Source organism: Neovison vison, chromosome 4 (genome assembly GCF_020171115.1).
Source record: "Neovison vison isolate M4711 chromosome 4, ASM_NN_V1, whole genome shotgun sequence".
Taxonomy (NCBI): domain Eukaryota; kingdom Metazoa; phylum Chordata; class Mammalia; order Carnivora; family Mustelidae; genus Neogale; species Neogale vison.
The window spans coordinates 135493708-135510677 of record NC_058094.1 but is presented as its reverse complement, the minus strand read 5'-3'; the positions used below and the strand labels follow the sequence as shown (position 1 = coordinate 135510677).

At 54.2% G+C, this 16970-nt stretch overlaps 1 protein-coding gene across 1 annotated transcript in view; it reads left to right on the top strand.

The window, feature by feature from the left end:
- The window catches only part of ABCA13 (ATP binding cassette subfamily A member 13), a 330719-nt gene that overhangs the window by 169861 nt on the left and 143888 nt on the right, over positions 1-16970 (top strand). The window contains exons 40-42 of the mRNA XM_044246994.1: positions 3286-3482; positions 6893-7050; positions 8090-8320. Of these exons, the coding sequence (XP_044102929.1) occupies positions 3286-3482; positions 6893-7050; positions 8090-8320 (586 nt within the window). The remainder of the gene's footprint in view (positions 1-3285; positions 3483-6892; positions 7051-8089; positions 8321-16970) is intronic.

Sequence of the window (16970 nt, the reverse complement as noted above, 5' to 3'; positions counted from 1 at the left end):
GAGCCACCTAGGCTCTCCCCGAACTAGCAAATAGCTCTTACCTGTGGAGTCAGGACACCGCTGCCAGCGCTGGATTTCCAGTGAAGGTTCTCAGGGAAGACTGAACGGGACTTGGTCTGTTCTCCGGGGGGAGGTGGGGGGGCACAGCTGGAAATGTGTGGCCCGGGCTGCGTGTGGAAAGTTTGTGTCTGGGGCTCGGGAGATGACAGAATGGGGGGTGGGCTGAGAACTGGCTGCCAGGAGTCCAAGTGGTCCTGAGGAGGGGGTCGAACTTCCTCACACAAGTAGGTGCTCGTGGGCAGGGGGTTAGGGGGGGTGATTAGCCGCGGCTGCCACGGCTCTGGTAAGCTTATCCTGTGACCCCAGAGTGGAGTGCGCAGTGCTGGGAGAGACTGGGGACAGAGACCGCTGTGAACAGGGCCCATGGGAACCCACATGGTGGCTTATGACCTTTGGTGGTATTACTGGAAACCGAGCCTGGCAGGTGAAATGACTTGCTGCTCAATCCATCCGTGGGCACGGCCTCGGTGTCCCCCTGCCTGGCCCTCCCTCCCCCGTCAGCTCATAGCCGTGCAGTGCTGCTGCAGGGATGCGGGGATCCAGCCACCTTTCTGCAGCCACGCTGGGTCCCAGCAAACTCTGTGACTTCGCTTAAGTCAGGTTCCTAACCACGCTGTCTGGGCTTCATCTTTTTTTTTTTTTTTTTTGATGTAGGCCACCGTAATAGTTACCACTGTGCTGTGTGTTACTTAGCAAAGAAGCCAGTTTGCACAAAAACAATCAGAGAGAGATCATGTTTTAGGACAGCGCTTCTCAGTGAGAGGGGCGGAAGCTGAAAGCCAGGGATTTGGAGCCAGCACAGTCCGAAGTGGGTCCGGGACAGGCCTTCGATTTCGTAGATCTGTTAGCCTGTGCTCCAAGGGAGGTGGGATCCCCGGAAGAATCTTTAGAGAGAGCGTCTGTCAGGAGGGCAGGTCACTCCTGTTTTGCCCTTAAATTGGCCTAGAGGGGATAAGAGAAGTCTGAAGAGGAACTTTATCAGGACTTTAGTTGAGATGTCGTTACATGGTCTCATTGGCTCTTGGGCATGTGGGGCGTGCTGGGGGACTCCAGCATGATGCTGGTAGGTCATTGGTGATAGTCACTGAGGTCCCGAGAATGGGTAGACAAGGAAGGGCAGAGGGTTGAGTGCTGAGCAGTTGGATGTGAAGACAATGCAGGGATGAGTGGGACCAGCCAGGGGTGAGAAGGAGAGACCATGGGGAAGGAAAAGGCAGGTCCATGAAGGATGATGGTCAAGCACATCAGATGCTATTTGGGGTCAAGGGCCATGAAGACTGAGGAACGGCTTGTGGATTTAGGACATGGAGGTCCTTGGTGAGCAGCCGGAAATGGAAGCAGTTTTAGGAACATGATGGGGAGGAAGATGTTCTTGGAGCTCATTAAAGAGACAGTGGAGAGAGAGGGAGCAGAGGTGGGATAGTAACAAGATGGAAATATGGCGTGGGGAGAGGATGGGTGTTTCAAATACAGAGCAAGTGACCTGAAATACAGAGGACGACCTGCCCGGGAGCTGCCCTGTGTGCTGGGGAGAGGGGGTGCCGAGGGGCTCAGGGCCCGCTCAGGGGAGATGGGAGGAGGTGAGCAGAGCATGGAGACATCACACTCGCAGAGGAAGGGAGGGAGGGCCTGGGGTGAGTGGAGGACAGTGGGCAGCTGAGTGTGGTGGGGTTGAGTGATGCTGGGAGCCACGATGAGCTGGCATCGACCTCGGGGGGGGGGCGGGTCACAAAGCAACAAGGTCCAGGGTGCTGCTGGCTGTGAGTGAGTGTGATGGGTTCAGGCCTTGACAGAGATTGGAGGGGTTTGGGGCTTGCCATAGAGATGTTCTTAGGATGCACATGCTTGAGGTCACCTGATCTCTTACTGGCTCGGTTTCTGTTTGTTTTCTTGGCCGACTGATCTCTGGTTGGTGTGGGTGAGGTGGTTTTAGGAGTCATGAACTCTGCTATAGTGAGGTCCCCAGGTGGGGGTGGTGGCCTCATCGCCGTGGGAATGGAGGGTCTAGACTAGAGGTTGTTTAATGAAAACGAACCATTTGTCCCCTCCTCCCAACCGGGGTGCTGTCTCCAATGGGAACACCTGAAAAGCAGGCTCCTAAGTGACTGGTATAAATTTTGGTTGAGATTTACCAGGAAAATGCCGAGTCATACTTGCTCCAAACACAAGGAGGGTCAGGCCCTGGGAAGTCCCATGAGCTCGTCCTGGGCCAGGATGGAAAGTGTGTGACTAATGAAACGGACAGGACACATTTATTTAGGGATCTGGCAAGGAAGTCCTAGGCAAAGATTTCGCCCAAATCTTTGCCTAGGATTCTGGAACTTTCTGGAACCAGATGGTTCTTGATGCTCAGCTCTGCGGAAGCCTTATGATTCGTCTCTCATCCAGCTTCGTGTCTGACTGGCTGTTGGCGATCCGGGAGTGAGAAGGACGCCCGCAGCTTGGTGGGGGCGGGAATCGACTTCGGTCTGAGTGCCCTGGGCAAGGCTTGGGAGGCCGCTGCGGGCGGGGGCCGTGTCAGAGGGGCGAGACAGGGATGAGGATCTGTGGAGTCGACAGTGGACAGTGGGATGCTTATTTGTGAGCAAAGAGTCGGCCACAGGAGTGAGGCCTGGCTGGGGAGGCTTTCTTTGCACAGGTGTCTGAGACAGGAGCTCTCGCTCGCATGTTCCCTGGGAGGGAGCCGGCAGCCGACTTCCACAAGAACGGTCGCTGATGAACCGTGCATTGCTGGTGGCATCTCCCAGGAAGTTCTCCATCAGGAAGGCGGGTGGCTGCCAGCGTAGAGCATGTGGGCTGGACGCTCCGGGATTCTGCAGACCGTCCCTCGGTGGGCGCTGGAGCTGGGCCGCTGCCTCGCTCCCTCTGACCCCCCTTCCCCCCCCAACCAGCCCACTTGCTCCCAGCATCCTGAGGAAAGTAGGGCCCTTGAGAATATTCTCCACCAGGGAGGAGATGAGCATTTTCCAGAGACAGACCTTGGTGGATGCTGCTGTCCAGCCCTCACTCAGGGCCCGTGGGCAAGATTCCACCTGAACCTGAAGAAGGTCCGCACCGTTGTGTCAGGATTCGTGAGCGTCAGGACTCAGGAGGCTTCTAGGCCTCCTCCGGGTGTCTGTGGCTCACACGTTCTTGGCCATTAGTGGTCCTTTTTGGTGGGCCGAAATCTGCAGCAAGGCTTTCGGGCGTTCAGGGGGAAGAATGAGGGCTTTGTTTTTCTTCCAGGACTCTCCAGGACGTGGAGTTAACGCAGCATCAGCACAAACAGACCCGCGTCCTGTCCGGAGGCATGAAGAGGAAGCTGTCCATCGGCATTGCCTTCATCGGCACTTCGAGGACCGTGGTTCTGGACGAGCCGACCAGCGGGGTGGACCCTTGCTCGCGCCGTGGCATCTGGGACATTCTCCTCAAGTACCGTGAAGGTAGGAACGGGGTGTCATTCTGCTGTGCCTCCTGTCCATATTGTGGAAGAAGCCAGGTTGAGCCCCATAAGGACACACTGCCTTTTACAGAAGAAGGAATTGTCACAAGAAGGTATAGAGATCTATCTGTTAATTTTCATTATTTATTTATTTATTTAAAGATTTTGTTTATTCATTTGAGAGAGAGACAGAGAGAGCAAGGGAAGAGGCAGGGGGAGACGGAGAAGCAGACTCCCCACGGAACTGGGAGCCCAATGTGGGGCTCGATCCCAGGACCCTGAGATCATGACCTGAGCTGAAGGCAGAGGCTTAACCATCTGAGCTACCCAGGTGCCCCTATTTTTTTATTTTTAAAAAGACTTGTATTTATTTATCTCAGAAAGAGGGGAAGCATGTTCTCAAGTTGGGGGAGGGGCAGAGGGAGAGAGAGAGAGAGAATTTCAAGCAGATTCTGTGCTGAGTGTGGACCCTGACTCAGGGCTCGATCCCATGACCCCAAGGTCATGACCTGAGATGAAACCAAGAGTTGGAGCTTAACACACGGAGCCACCGGGGGCCCCGAGGTGCATCTGTTCCATAACGTCTCTGGTCTGCGAGGATTTGGCCACTTTGTGTCTCATCTCCTAAACCAACCGTGACCAGTGCTTGGTAGATGTGATTTCAGTCCAAACTGGGTGCCGTTCTGGAACCCCAGGTTGTTAGAGCAGGTATTCTAGCTGGCGTGTGGCACAAGCCTCCTCTCCTTTGGTGAGGGAAGCAGGGCATGGAGAGGTGGACGTGTGGATGACGCAAGCCTCCAGCGAAAGCTCGTTGAGCCCCGGGTGGCCGGGGGTGCTGGGGTAGGCCTTCCGGGTCCCATGTGTCCAGCTGAGGCTTTGGGCTGGCAGTTACTGACCCCACCTGTGGCTCTTTCTCTGATCTTGACAGCTAAGAAGACCTGGTGTAGGTATTTCATGTAGAAACACCCCAATTTGGAAGGAAGCGGCAGGAGGAGGGACACCGGGCTTGGGTATAGGAGTGTCATGGAACAGTCACCACCAACTCTTGAGAAACTGTTCTGTTTTTTCTCTCTTACCTTTGTGTGTGGAACCTTCTGACCCCACCTAGAGCCTCTGTGTCCCTGGGGAGATGAGGACTTGCCACGGGAGACACACAAAGACAACCAGAAAGACACCCCATGTTTCTGAGCATTCAGAGGGCCGTGCCCAGAGGACACAGGCCATAATCTCTGTCCTGAGGAAGAAGAGATGCCTCGTCTGTCTCTTATGCATTGTCATAAGGCCGGGATCAGGGAGGAGGACGACACTGAGGAAACATGAAAAAGCCATCGTGTTCCTTTCTGTCCCAGGAACATGGGGGCTGCAGGCCGGGAAGACAGCAGGGGAGCAGGAAAATGGAACAAGCTGATGTGACCTTCTGTTCCTTTCTGGGCGTTGGCTTGAGTGGGGGGAGCAGTTGCACCAGCAAAGCGAGGCTGTGTCCATGGCATGGGCTCATGTGACCTCACCATGAGGTCACATGCAACCTCACCATGGTCTTCGTAGCCAAGCAGGGCGCCAGAGCCCAGGCAGGCACCCATAGTTGGTGTCCCACACATTCGTGGGCCCTGGGCATGGGCAAAGAGCAGGGCACGGAAGCCAGGATGAAGGCTCAAGGCCAGCTGCCAGCCAGACCCAGGTGAGGCCCAAGGAGCAGGGGTGCTCCATGCTGTGACCTGATCCTTTTGGGGCTCTGCCTAAACTAGTGCATAGCCCCAAGATCACAGGATGCTGACCAAAGTGCCGGACATCCTGGTCCTCACTCATTGCTGTGAGAAGTCACAGAATGGGGACCCCCGAGCCTTCTGTGCATGGGACCCCGAACCCCACTGGAGGGATAGAGGAAACAGAGATGAAGCCAATTTAGCCTGCACTGAATGGTTTCTCCGCCTTCCCGAGGGGGGCTGGTAAAGAAGACAGGCGGGAAGCAGAGCAGCACATGCTTCCATTGTCTCTGAGCCTGCGGTCTCTGCACGCATTCCATACCCAGCCTGCTGCTCTCGTTGGTTTGAGTCTTCCAGGCTCAGTGGTCAGAACACTGAGTCGTGAGTGTGACCATGTCTTCCCACAGCAAACCCGAAGCGATGCGATTCTCGGAAACAGACCGCTGTCTTCAGATTCTGTTGTTACACTTCCTAGTTTTCTCCCTGTCCTTGGTGGGTGAGTAGTGATTTTGGCGTTTGGAGGGCCAGTCAGTGAGACGTGAGCCGATGACACAGGCAGGACCACAAGGAAATCAATTCTCAAGAGTCAGGATGTGTGGCTGGTCCTGGACAGAGCCCCAGACCCCCCCGGTGTCTGGGATGCAGATCTGCGGGCTGGACACACTCTCTCCCTGCTGGGCGGGACGGCCCCGTGTGGGCACAGCGGTGCGCCTGGGGCTCAGGGTACTGGGATCTGATGCGCCGTTCCCTCTCTCCTGCGATGCGTGGCGCTGAGCCCTTGAGTGGAACGGGGCTCCCTTGGAAGAAGTCAGGAAGGGGAAGATGCCGGAACAATCTACGCATGACGAGTGATTCTGCTCACGCTCCTGCTGTCCACGCCTGCCCAACCCTGGAGAAATGATCCTATTCCTCAGGCATCAGGGTTCTCGCTTGTAGGATTTAGGGAGGAGGAGATGTACTGTCTACAGAAGGGCGTGGCTCGGTACGGGCAGCTGGGGGTTCGGTCAATGACACTTTATTGTTACTGTTACTAAAATAGACAAGAGGGGCGCCTGGGGGGCTCAGTCCTTTAAGCATCTGCCTTTGGCTCAGGTCATGATCTCAGGGTCCTGGGATCCAGCCCCGCATGAGGCTCCCTGCTCAGGGGGTAATCTGCTTCCCCCCTCCTTCTGCCTGCTTCTCCCCTGCTTGTGCTCACTTTCTTTCTATCAAGTAAATAAATATAAAGTAAAAGACCAAAAACAACAATTGTTTCCACAAAAGGTGGCCCCTGGGCTTTTTTGAGGTCTGCTCCCGGGGTATCCCCTGGCTCGCGTCCCCACCTGCCCGCAGGCGGCCCCCTGCCCATGACCCAAGCCCACTGTCTGCAGTCAGAGTGGCTGCTTCTCTCTTGTCACATGTGATGGGTGAGTGTGGCCAGACATGGGCCCCTCTGTGTCACTCTCTGTGCATGACCCTGGCCCCTGTGACTCACCAGGGGATGGAGCATTTGTAAAAATGCTATTTGTAAAAATAGCATCAAAACCCCAGGGACCCGCAGAGGAAGAAGCATCCCCTCCAGTCTGTGGCCAAGTCACTTCTGCGCGTCTCTGCATTTTCGGACGTAAAAATTAGCGGTGGTCTTTGAATCGTCTCTGGGCCCCTCTTCCCCTCCCCCACCCCAAGGCAATCACGGTGCCGGCTCTGACCCATCTGTGTCGGGACACAGGTCGGACGATCATCTTCACGACCCACCACCTGGACGAGGCGGAAGCGCTCAGTGACCGCGTGGCCTTCTTGGAGCAGGGCCGGCTGCGCTGCTGTGCGCCCCCCTTCTGCCTGACTGAGGCCTACGGCCAGGGGCTCAGCCTGACCCTCATCAAACAGGTAGGAAGCTGGAGCAAACCGGCAAGTGCAAACCGGCAAGTGCTGATTCTGTGTCCACTCTGGTCCTTGACACTCCCGGAATCCGAAAGGAGGCCCGGGACAGGTGCAGGGACGGGGAACCAGAGCAAGAGGGAGCCAGGATGTGGTGACGGTGGTGTCTGTGCGGTGGGCTCGGCGGCTGGCAACGTGGGGCTGGGGGAGGGTGGCCGCGGGGCTCCCGGCGGGTTGGGACAGGGGAGGCTGAGCTGCGGGCAGAGTCACTGGTGTCCACGGACAGAGTCACTGGTGAGGGGTGGGTTAGAAAGGGAGTCGGCAATTGAGTCAGAGCCTCTGGGCACACGAGCTGGGATGCGGAATGAATATCCCTGGGCTGAGCAGGGCCGTGAGCCCCTGTGACCACCACAGTGCATCGTGACTGAGAGGAACCAGATGGGGGTCAGAAGTCCCTGATGGGTACCAGCCCAACCCGTGTCTGGCCAGGCAGCACCATGGGCCAGATGCTCCAGAAGTGCTTTTCTGACATCGAAGGTCCATCTAGGAGGCTCCTTCCTCCTCGAAAGCAGCAAGGGATGAGTAGGGTAACAGGCACATGTCAGAGGCCCTGTCAGCAAGGGGTGGGCAGGGGTGCCTCTGGGCTTGGGGTCCAGGGGATGTGGCCTGAGTCAAGCCTCCTCTCTGACTTGGGATGAGTATCTCATTACCCTGTTGTGGTTCCTTCCCTCTGTGGGTGGGACACCCTTGTCCCCCCTTTAAGAACACCCGACCCCATGTCCTGTACTCCAGAAGGGATTCTCCCCAGGAGCGGGATGTGTGTGTGAGCACAGCCCTCCTCAGGCCTGCCTGATGCACCTGGGAACCAACACCAAGGTGGGCGTGGGAGGCTCCCCTCTGTCAGAAACGTTCAACGTATCCTTGCAATGGTTGAGGCTCAAGTGATACCGCTCCCTCTTGCTGCTTTGCACTGGAATTTCACGCATGACATCAGATGACGGAAACTTGGTGTTTTGGGACTAAGGCTCCCCCTTCCTTTTTGGGACAGCCTTCTGTTCTGGAGGCCGATGACCCGAAGGACGTTGCCCGAGCCACGTCTCTGATCCAGACCTACATCCCGCAAGCTTTCCTCAAAGACAGCAGTGGCGGGGAGCTAGTCTACGGCCTTCCCCAGGACGCAGACAGGGCCTGCTTCAAAGGGCTCTTCCAGGCCCTGGAGCAGAACCTGCACAGTCTGCACGTGACGGGCTTCGGGATCTCGGACACCACGCTGGAGGAGGTAGGCTCAAGCGCGCCTTCGAGACCTGCTTGGTGCCCAGATGCGGGCGAGGCCACGGGGAGGCCATGAGGGAGAACACAGCCATTTTTACTATTTCCAGGTTGTGATGGCAGCCAACAGGCAGGGTTAGCTCGCCCCGTGCGTCCCTATCGCTCTTTAAGGGAAAGGAGCATTTTTAGATTTGAGAACTGTGATATTTTGAGGAACTTGTGGGAATGGCGGGCCATGTCTCCTCACCTGGAGGCGCCCTTGCCTTCCTCCGTGGACCTGCTTCTGCCCAGCGCCCATGGCCCCATGCTGACAGGAGGAGGAGGTGTGCAGGTCAAGCTCGTGAACTCCTCTGGTTCACGGTGAGCCCCACACTGCTCCCCAGTTCCACTTCCCTGTCCCTTGGGACTGAGCCTGGTGACATCCCCATCTCGGTGTGGTTTCTCAGCAGCAAGCGGCCAGTGGGAGGCAGGGCCGGGCATTCCCTCCCAGAAGAGTGGTCACGGGTGTAACCGAACCAAAGGCAAACCTTGTTTGGGGGCCTTGGGGTCAGCCGAGCTTGAGTCGAGTTCTAAGTTACACTATTATTGTAGAAAGTGCTGCAGATTTAGAATAAAAATCCAGTGATGCTGGGCTGCCTGGGTTGGTTAAGGGTCCGATTCTTGATTTCAGCTCAGGTCATGATCTCAGGGTCATGGGATCGAGCCTTGGGTTGGACTCCAGGTGGAGTGTGGAGCCTGCTTAGGACTATCTCTTTCTCTCTCTCTGTCTCCCTCACCCAAACTCTCTCTTTCTCTCTCTCTCTCTAAACAAAACATAAAGATCCAGTGACACAGCCTAAGATTTAAGGATCTGGAAGGGATCTTGGACCCTGTCTCTATGAGTCCAGACTAGTTCCAGGGGCGGTGAGCTTTGTAATTCGTGGTTGGCACAGAATCTGAACGAATATTAGAAACCTTACATGAGAATTAAAATATCACAACTTTCAGAGTGTCAGAGTCTGAACTTTGGGCTGTATTTGGACAGATTTGGGGGCTGGAGGTGCACCCCTGGTTTAGCCTCATGAGAGGAGAAACAGCCGTGTGCGTGTGAATCAGCATCGTTCCAAGTAGATGCCGCCCATGGCAGCTTTGGTCTGGAATAAATGGTCATGAAAGGTTGTAAAACACAATAAGATTTGCTATATTCTGGACTATTTAAATGCAAATGCTGTCCCTTATTATTTTTCCCATATTAAGGGCAAGGATCAGAGAGGCTGGCTTCTTTACCCTAAATCCACAGCTCATCAGCGGTCACGAGGTGGGGTCCCCAAATGTGCCCATGACTTTGCAGGAGGTGCCGTGTGTCTGTTTGACTCTTCTGCACCCTACGGCACCCAGTGCCATGCCCCACACCAGCGTTTGCCTAATAAATACTTTCTCAATGAACCGTGAGCAGGACACTTCAAAAGATATGTCCAGCCTCTGGGAGAGAGCTTTGTAGTGGAAAAGACATGAGCATTGCCCCAGACGGTGGTAATCCAAATCCATCTCCTTCCAGTGCCTAGGGCCTTGGATAAATCACTCAACTCACGAGAGCCTCAGGTTTTTGATCTTTGAAATGAAGTAATTAGAATGGTTTACTTGGTTATTCCGTGCACTGACAATGACACATAATATATCCTAATGTTTGCAACGAGCCCGCCAGAAGTGTTAAAAGATTCTTCCTGCCCAAGGAAACACAGGGTGTGAAATTGTTGTCATGGCTTTGGAGTGACAGTGGAGGAAAGTCGCATCTTCTCCGGGGACTTGGGGCAGATGCCAGGGCCTCTGTGGAACAGCAGGAGGCGGGGGAGTTTCCCAAGCCCCTGTCCCCTGATGCGGTGGGGCAGCGTGTGTCTGGTGTGCCCAACAGACGTGAGTGCAAAGCACCGTAAGGCAGCTCAGTAATCAGGGGCTCAGACAGGGCGATGCCACACCCCAAGTGTCACCATCTTTTGGACCCTGGATGACAAGCCAGCTACCGTACCAACCAGCTAGCAACCGCGATGAGCGGGGACTTGGGAATCACCATTTCCCTGCAGACAGAGAGACGCCGACTTTGAGAGCTATGTTGCCAGTTTGGGTTATTTGAAAAGGAAAAAGAAATAAATTTTTTTGGTCTTTTCTAATTGCTTTTATTTTCTTAGTAAAATAGGAAAGGAAGACATCAGCTGTGCATGAGAAAGGGGAGATTTATAGAAAATAACTTCCTTTGCACTGTGAGGCGAGGCTGTTGCCGGTGAAGCCCAGACAGGCTATGTGGCGGCATCTGTCCGTGTCCGCAGGCGCTCCCGGTTCTGTACACGCTCGCATCGGCTGAGCGCGCCCATGGCCCGTGTGGGTCGCCACCCATGAAGAGGGCAGGGCTGCCTGGGGGAATAGAGGACAATTTGGACCAAACACACTTATTGATAAAATAGCGAGCATTCACCTGCGGCATCTTACACTTGCTTCCCCACCAACACACACGCGTGGCAGGAAGAACACGTGTGCGCCCCGTGGACGCGATGTCTTGTCTGTTGCTGATGCAGTGGGCAAGCTGAGGAGTCCTTGCGATGGTTGTCCTTAGGTAGAGCAAAATTTTGTGGTGTGCTGGGCTTACCTGGTGTGTGAATTAAGCATGAATTTAAGCACAGTCAAACTTGGCGAGGGGGTCTTTGTGATCCGTGTGGGTGCTTAGCGTTTAAATCCTTTGTTAATCATTATGCAATTGATAGTTCAGGGCAAATGGACGGTGATGGAGAGGCATATTAATAATTGCAGTGTATATAAGATGCCTACATATTCTTAGTATTTCTTTCCCTCCCTCCTTCCTCCCTCCCTTGCTCCCTCCTCTCCTCACCCCTCCATCTCCCCTTGCTCCCCCTCCCTCTTATTTCTCCCTCCCTCTCTTCCCTTCTTCTCTCCCCTCACCCCTCCCTCATCCTCTCTTCCCTCCTTCCCCTTACCCCTCCCTCTCTCCCCTTCTTCCCCTCTCTCCTTCCTCCTTCCTCTTACCATTCCTCCCTTCACCCCTCCCTCCCCCATCTTATCCCTCCCTTCCTCTCTTCACACCCCTTCTCCTCTCCCCTCCTCCCTCTCCCTCTTAACCCTCCCTTCTTCTTACCCCTCCCCCCTCCCCTCCCTCCTTCTCTCCTTCCTCCTCTCATCCTTCCCTTCTTCCCCCCACCCCTTCCTCTCTCCCTTCCCCACCCCCCTTCCTCCCTCCCTGCCTTCTTCCCCTCCCTCCCTCTCACCCACATTCCCTCCTTCCTTTCTGCCAAATGATCAGGTCTGGTTGGATTTCCAGCCACAGCCTTGGATTAAATCAAAGAAACTTCTGGGCCAGGAAAGGTGTCAGCTCTGCCTTCTACTCATTTTTGTATGCTTGTATCGCTCCTTTTATCTGTCAGAATCTTTTTTAAGCCACTCGTCTCCTTTATAGGTGTTACTTTAGTAAAAGCCAGACAAAGCAATGGGACATTGACTCACAGGGGCCACCGAAAGCTGCTGTTGCTGAACTTGAGGGCCAGTGAGGTGACCTCTGTCAGCGGCGACCGTGGCCAGCCTGGCTGATGCAGGACACCGGAGGTCACCCACATCTTCAACATCAGGAATTTTTAGTTTCTGATAGGGTTTAGTGGAAGCAGAAACAAGGGCTTTGTGGTTGCTGTTCCCAGGGTGGTGAGGACTACTCCGCGGGGAAGGCTTCAGGGGTTCTGGCTGAATCCAGGGGTCCCGGTGCCCAGGTACAGAGCCCCTGGGTTGGAATCCTAACTCCAAACCATTGGCCGAGTGTGTCCCTGGGAGCTACCAGGAGCCACAGGTGAGGCTGATGGGATGGGCTCCTGGTGCAACCTGAAAGGATGCCACAAAATGTCCAGGAGCTGCCCCGGAAGGGCCCCAGGCTGGGTGCTGCCCCTGTGTCCCTTCCAGGTGGGGGCTCCCCTGGGTCCTCTGTGCCGTGGGCAGCTGGCTTTGTGTGGGGACCCCCTCCTCCCTGGAGAGAGGATCCTTTTGCAGTGATGTGCTGGGCGACCAGGGTCATGATCTGCAGTCTGATTGGAAACGTCTCTGCATTTGCCATTGTTTAATAGGAGCTGCCTGATTAAGATATTGATCTTACGCCGTGTTGGTTTTTCCAATAACCATTCCTCCAGCGGCCACCTGCCTTCCACTGTGACTGGTTTCCAGCATCGAGGTTCTCCTGCAGGGGCTGAGTGCAGTGGGGGCCGCCGGGGCTGGGGGAGCAGCCCAGGTGTGGGTGGGCTGAGATCTACAGTCAGGGTAAAGCCGGACGGTCCCTTGGGCTACAGCGTCACTCCTTCTCATTGAGGACATAGAAATTCCTCCTAACTTTCCCACACTGTGTGTGTTGGTATCTGATAACACGATAATTCTGAGACGGATCACAAACAGCAAGGAATCACGCAAACATGAGGACTTCTCAGTATCACTGAGTACTGCTCTTTTAATCCAGAATACACGCACACTGGTATATTCAGAAATTAAGCATTTCTGTATTTTAGTCCTTCTAGATTTTTAATGTTATGGCAATGCGTCATTATGGCGTAAGTTCTGAAAATTCTTTTGTTGATGTTGTTTAGATTTTATTTATTTATTTTTGCCAGAAAGAGAGAGAAAAAGTGAGCGCGTGCACATGGTATCATGACAGGGGCGGAGAGGTGCAGAGGGAAAGCGGACTCTTTGCTGAGCAAGGAGCCTGATATGGGATTGCATCCCAGGACCCTTGGGATCATGACGTGAGCTGAAGGTAGATGCTTCACGGACTGAGCCACCGAGGCATCCAGAAAATTCTTTTTTAAAAAAGATTTTATTTTTAAATCATCTCTACACCCAGCATGGGGCTTGAACACACAACCTTGAGATCAGGAGTCACAGGCTCTACCTATTGAACCGGTCAGGTGCCCCCTGGAAATTCTTTTGATGCTAATTCCTTAAATATCCCTATTTCTTATTTGTATTTGCCTTTCTTCTCCAAAATATTCTTACTTATACCCATTGATGTGCCTTTGGTCAATTTCTTAATCATCCTCATCTTTGCCCCCTTTGAGGAAAAAAAAAATCCTTTATTGATGTAATTGTGGTACCATGAAATCCACTCAGTAGATTTTAGCAGAGGCGTGGGGTCATGTGACCATCAACACCAACAAAATACGGAGAGATTCCGTCCTTACCCCTTCTTCAGGGAATAATCCCTCCCTTCAACTTGGTTCTCGGCAACCTGCTTTTTCTTTTCTTTCTCCAGATTCCCCCATCCCTTGTCCTTGGTGCTAATCACCCCAAAACAAGCCCAATAAGAAGCAAAGAGCCTCCTGCTAATCCCTTCAGAGATTTCCGACGTGCTTCTCCGTTTCTTGTGGTCATTCCTGCCTGCTACATTCCGTACATGCTTTGTGCGTGAGAGATACTGAACAGGGTCTGGCTGGCCTGCGCTCACGTAGCTTGCTTTTCTCTCATGCACGTGCAGACAGTCAGAAAGACGCTCTCCATCTTAAGGCAACCATAAACAAAGATATGAAATACAGACTTAATAAAATATAATATTAGAGTCTTCAGACTTCTCTGACAAAGGTATCTTAAACTGGAAACATGATTAAGCCATTTAAAAAATTTCTTTTGTTTGATGGAGTCTATAAAGTATCTATTGCAGCCAATTTTGTCTTTTTACACCGGCCGGGATTGACTTTCTTGTCTTGTGTCTGTGATCGATCCGCAGTGAGCATAGCTGTGGGCGCGTGGCCCGTGCTCCCCCTTTGTCCCCCTGTGTGTTTCCTGACGACACTGCAGCAGGTGCACAGGGCCTGCCGGGGACACCCCTGCCTCTGCAGCTAGAGCTTGGGTTTCTTTTTAAACCCCAGTAAATGTCCTTGTGATTCAGGGCCCCTAGACGGGCTTCTAAGCCAGGGAGGCTGAGACGTAAAAACCTGATGTTGTGGTCACCATGTGTGTCCTAGTGCATGGAGCAAACCTTCCTTGGTGTGGTTGGGGGGCCAGGGAGATTTGGAGACCCCTGCCCGCCCACCAGCTGTGCACCAGAAGTACATGCAGAGCCAGCTCTGAAGCCGGGGCAAAATCTTTTGATGTAATGCAAATGGAGTGAATTTTAGATTTTTAGTGGTATATATATATACATATATATGTGCGTGTATATATACACACCCCACACCACGACCCCACGCCTTTGCTACACACACACACACACACACACACACACACACACACATATATATACATATCAACTACTTTTTAAAGCAGTTTTAGGTTCACTGCAATTTGGAGGAGAAGGTACAAAGATTTCCCATGTGTCTCCTGCCCACCCCAATTACCCAGAGCCTTCCCAATTATAAACATTGAAGTGCATTTTTAATAACGGTGACATGTTCAGTAATCTAGAAAGCAGAGCCTGCCTGTGTGAGACGGGGCGTTTCTTCCCATCCAGCCTGGTACGTCCTGTGTAGTGGGTTCCCTTTGTGCCTCCGTCAAGAAAGTTCTGGATGTCAGTCCCTCAGGTTCATGAGCTCAGATGCCCACATCCCACAGAGGGGGACGGCAATTTCTAGAAACCAAGGATTTCTGTAGAGTCTTCGCCTTCTGGTTTCCTCTGTGCCTCTTGTGTCCCAAGGAGCAGAAGCATCGGATCTGGGGTCACGACTGAGGCGCATCAGGTATCTCCTTACTCTCTGTCACTCTGCAAGAACGCCTGTTTCTGGGAGGTTGGGGACCTCGTTGTCTGCAGATTCCAGAACAGCCCTTCTGCACCGTGAGCCCCCACGTGGGTTTGTCCTCCTCACAGACCAGGTTCTGCGTTTGGAGGCTGCCCTGTGACAGGAGTGGCATGGTGGCTTCTTACTTCTGACTGCCCGAGATGTGCTAGGTGGTCTGCTCCGTGGGGCGGCGAGAACGTGGCTCAGCCAGGTCCACAGCACCTGCTAGGCGTTTCCACTGTGTAGCTAATTTTCTTTTTCTCTTCCTTTCTCATTGTTTCTTGAGGACGCGCCTTGAGACTCATTCAGTTCCCATTCCTCGTGGTGCTGGTTCGGGTCCCCTGCCCTGTCCCCGGCTTGAGTGCATTAGGACCCTGACATTTGCCAGCTGGTGGGTCCTCTCATTCTGTGACTCCTTCTGCATTTCTTGGTTGGCATTACACAGAAACGGAGCACGTTCCCTTTACCCCATTTACTTGTCTGTATCCATAAGGAGTCGTGGCTTCTTACCCTATGCACTGAGCCACGGTCTGCCGCGATCCTGTTCGCTTGGATGCTGGAATCCTACTGCATGTAGCCAACCTGGGTTTGCATCTTTAACATGTCCCCATTACATCTGCATGTCTTCTTGCTCTCTGGCATAAAGGGGTGCTCTGGGCATACCGGGTGCATTCCCGCACCTGCAAGGGGGCCTGGCTGTCAGGTGCAGGCCTGATCGTGGGGTGCCACTGCTCCCTGCTCCCGTCCTGGCTGCGGCCTGGGGAGTCCCTGTTGCATGGCTCTTTTGTCTCCACACATTGAAAACCGGGAGCTCACCTCCACGCGGCCCCTCCAAGGCCTAGCCAGTCACACTGGGTTCATCCGGCATCCCCTCTTCGTATGTGTCCCTCGCGGTCTGACTGGGCCACACGCACCTTCCATTTCTCAGGGTCTTCCCTTGTTTGCTCCCATCCACCTGCACATGGTTGATCTCCAGAAGCTGCTCAAGCACCACCGCTCAATGATCCGCCTTTGGAACCTGGTCCCTCCCCTGCAGGGGCCATGGGTCCCTATTTCAGAGTTGCCCTGGAGGCATGGGGTCTGGTGCTGGGACGGATGATGGCCCCGAGAGTGTCTGTGTCCTTAATCCCCAGACCAGAGCTCATTCGCCGCACAGATCTTGTGCCAGGAAGGCGAAGGTCATCCTGGGTGGGGCGGTGTCATCAGAAGCCTGCCTGTCGGAAGGACATAGGAAGGTGTCAGATGGGAGGTGATGTCTTCGCGGAGGCCAGGATTGGGGTGGTGAGCTTTGAGCGTGGAGTGCAGGGCCCAGAACACGGGCACCAGAGCCTGTAGGCACCACCAGGACCTGCGAAAGGCAAGAGGGTGCATTCCCTCTCGGGGTGCACAGAAGGAACCAGCCCAGGATGTCCACAGTAGACTTTCCACTTCCAGAGCCAACTAAGGATAAATCGGCACTGCTTGAAGACCCCGTGTTTGCAGTCATTTGTTACCACATCTGTCGGGAACGGATAGAGGTCCTCCAGGTTGACAAAATCCCGCTGCGTGCTCCATGAGCGGCGTCGGGGGACAGATCTGCCGGGACTGGCCAGTGACCCTCACGGTCCTTGGCACCAGAGCTCTCTCCACGGGTTTTACCATCTTAAAAGACTTTCTTCTGGGGAGCTGATAAAACACACAGATGAGGTCAGGCTGTGGCTGAAGTTTGGGGAATTCTTCCCATGCCGTCATCGGTGGGACGATGCCGTCCCTGTCCCGCAGAGTGGGCTAGCCTCATGGATGCCGCCAGCGCGGCGCATCTCCGGGACGAAGTCCATCAAACTGACACTTTAAGTGCAGTTCGAGTCTGGGGGCTGAGACGATGTGAGGGGGTGGGCCTCACCCCGCGGCCTGAGGGATTGACGGCATACTCCGTGTGGAGCTGACCTCAGGCTG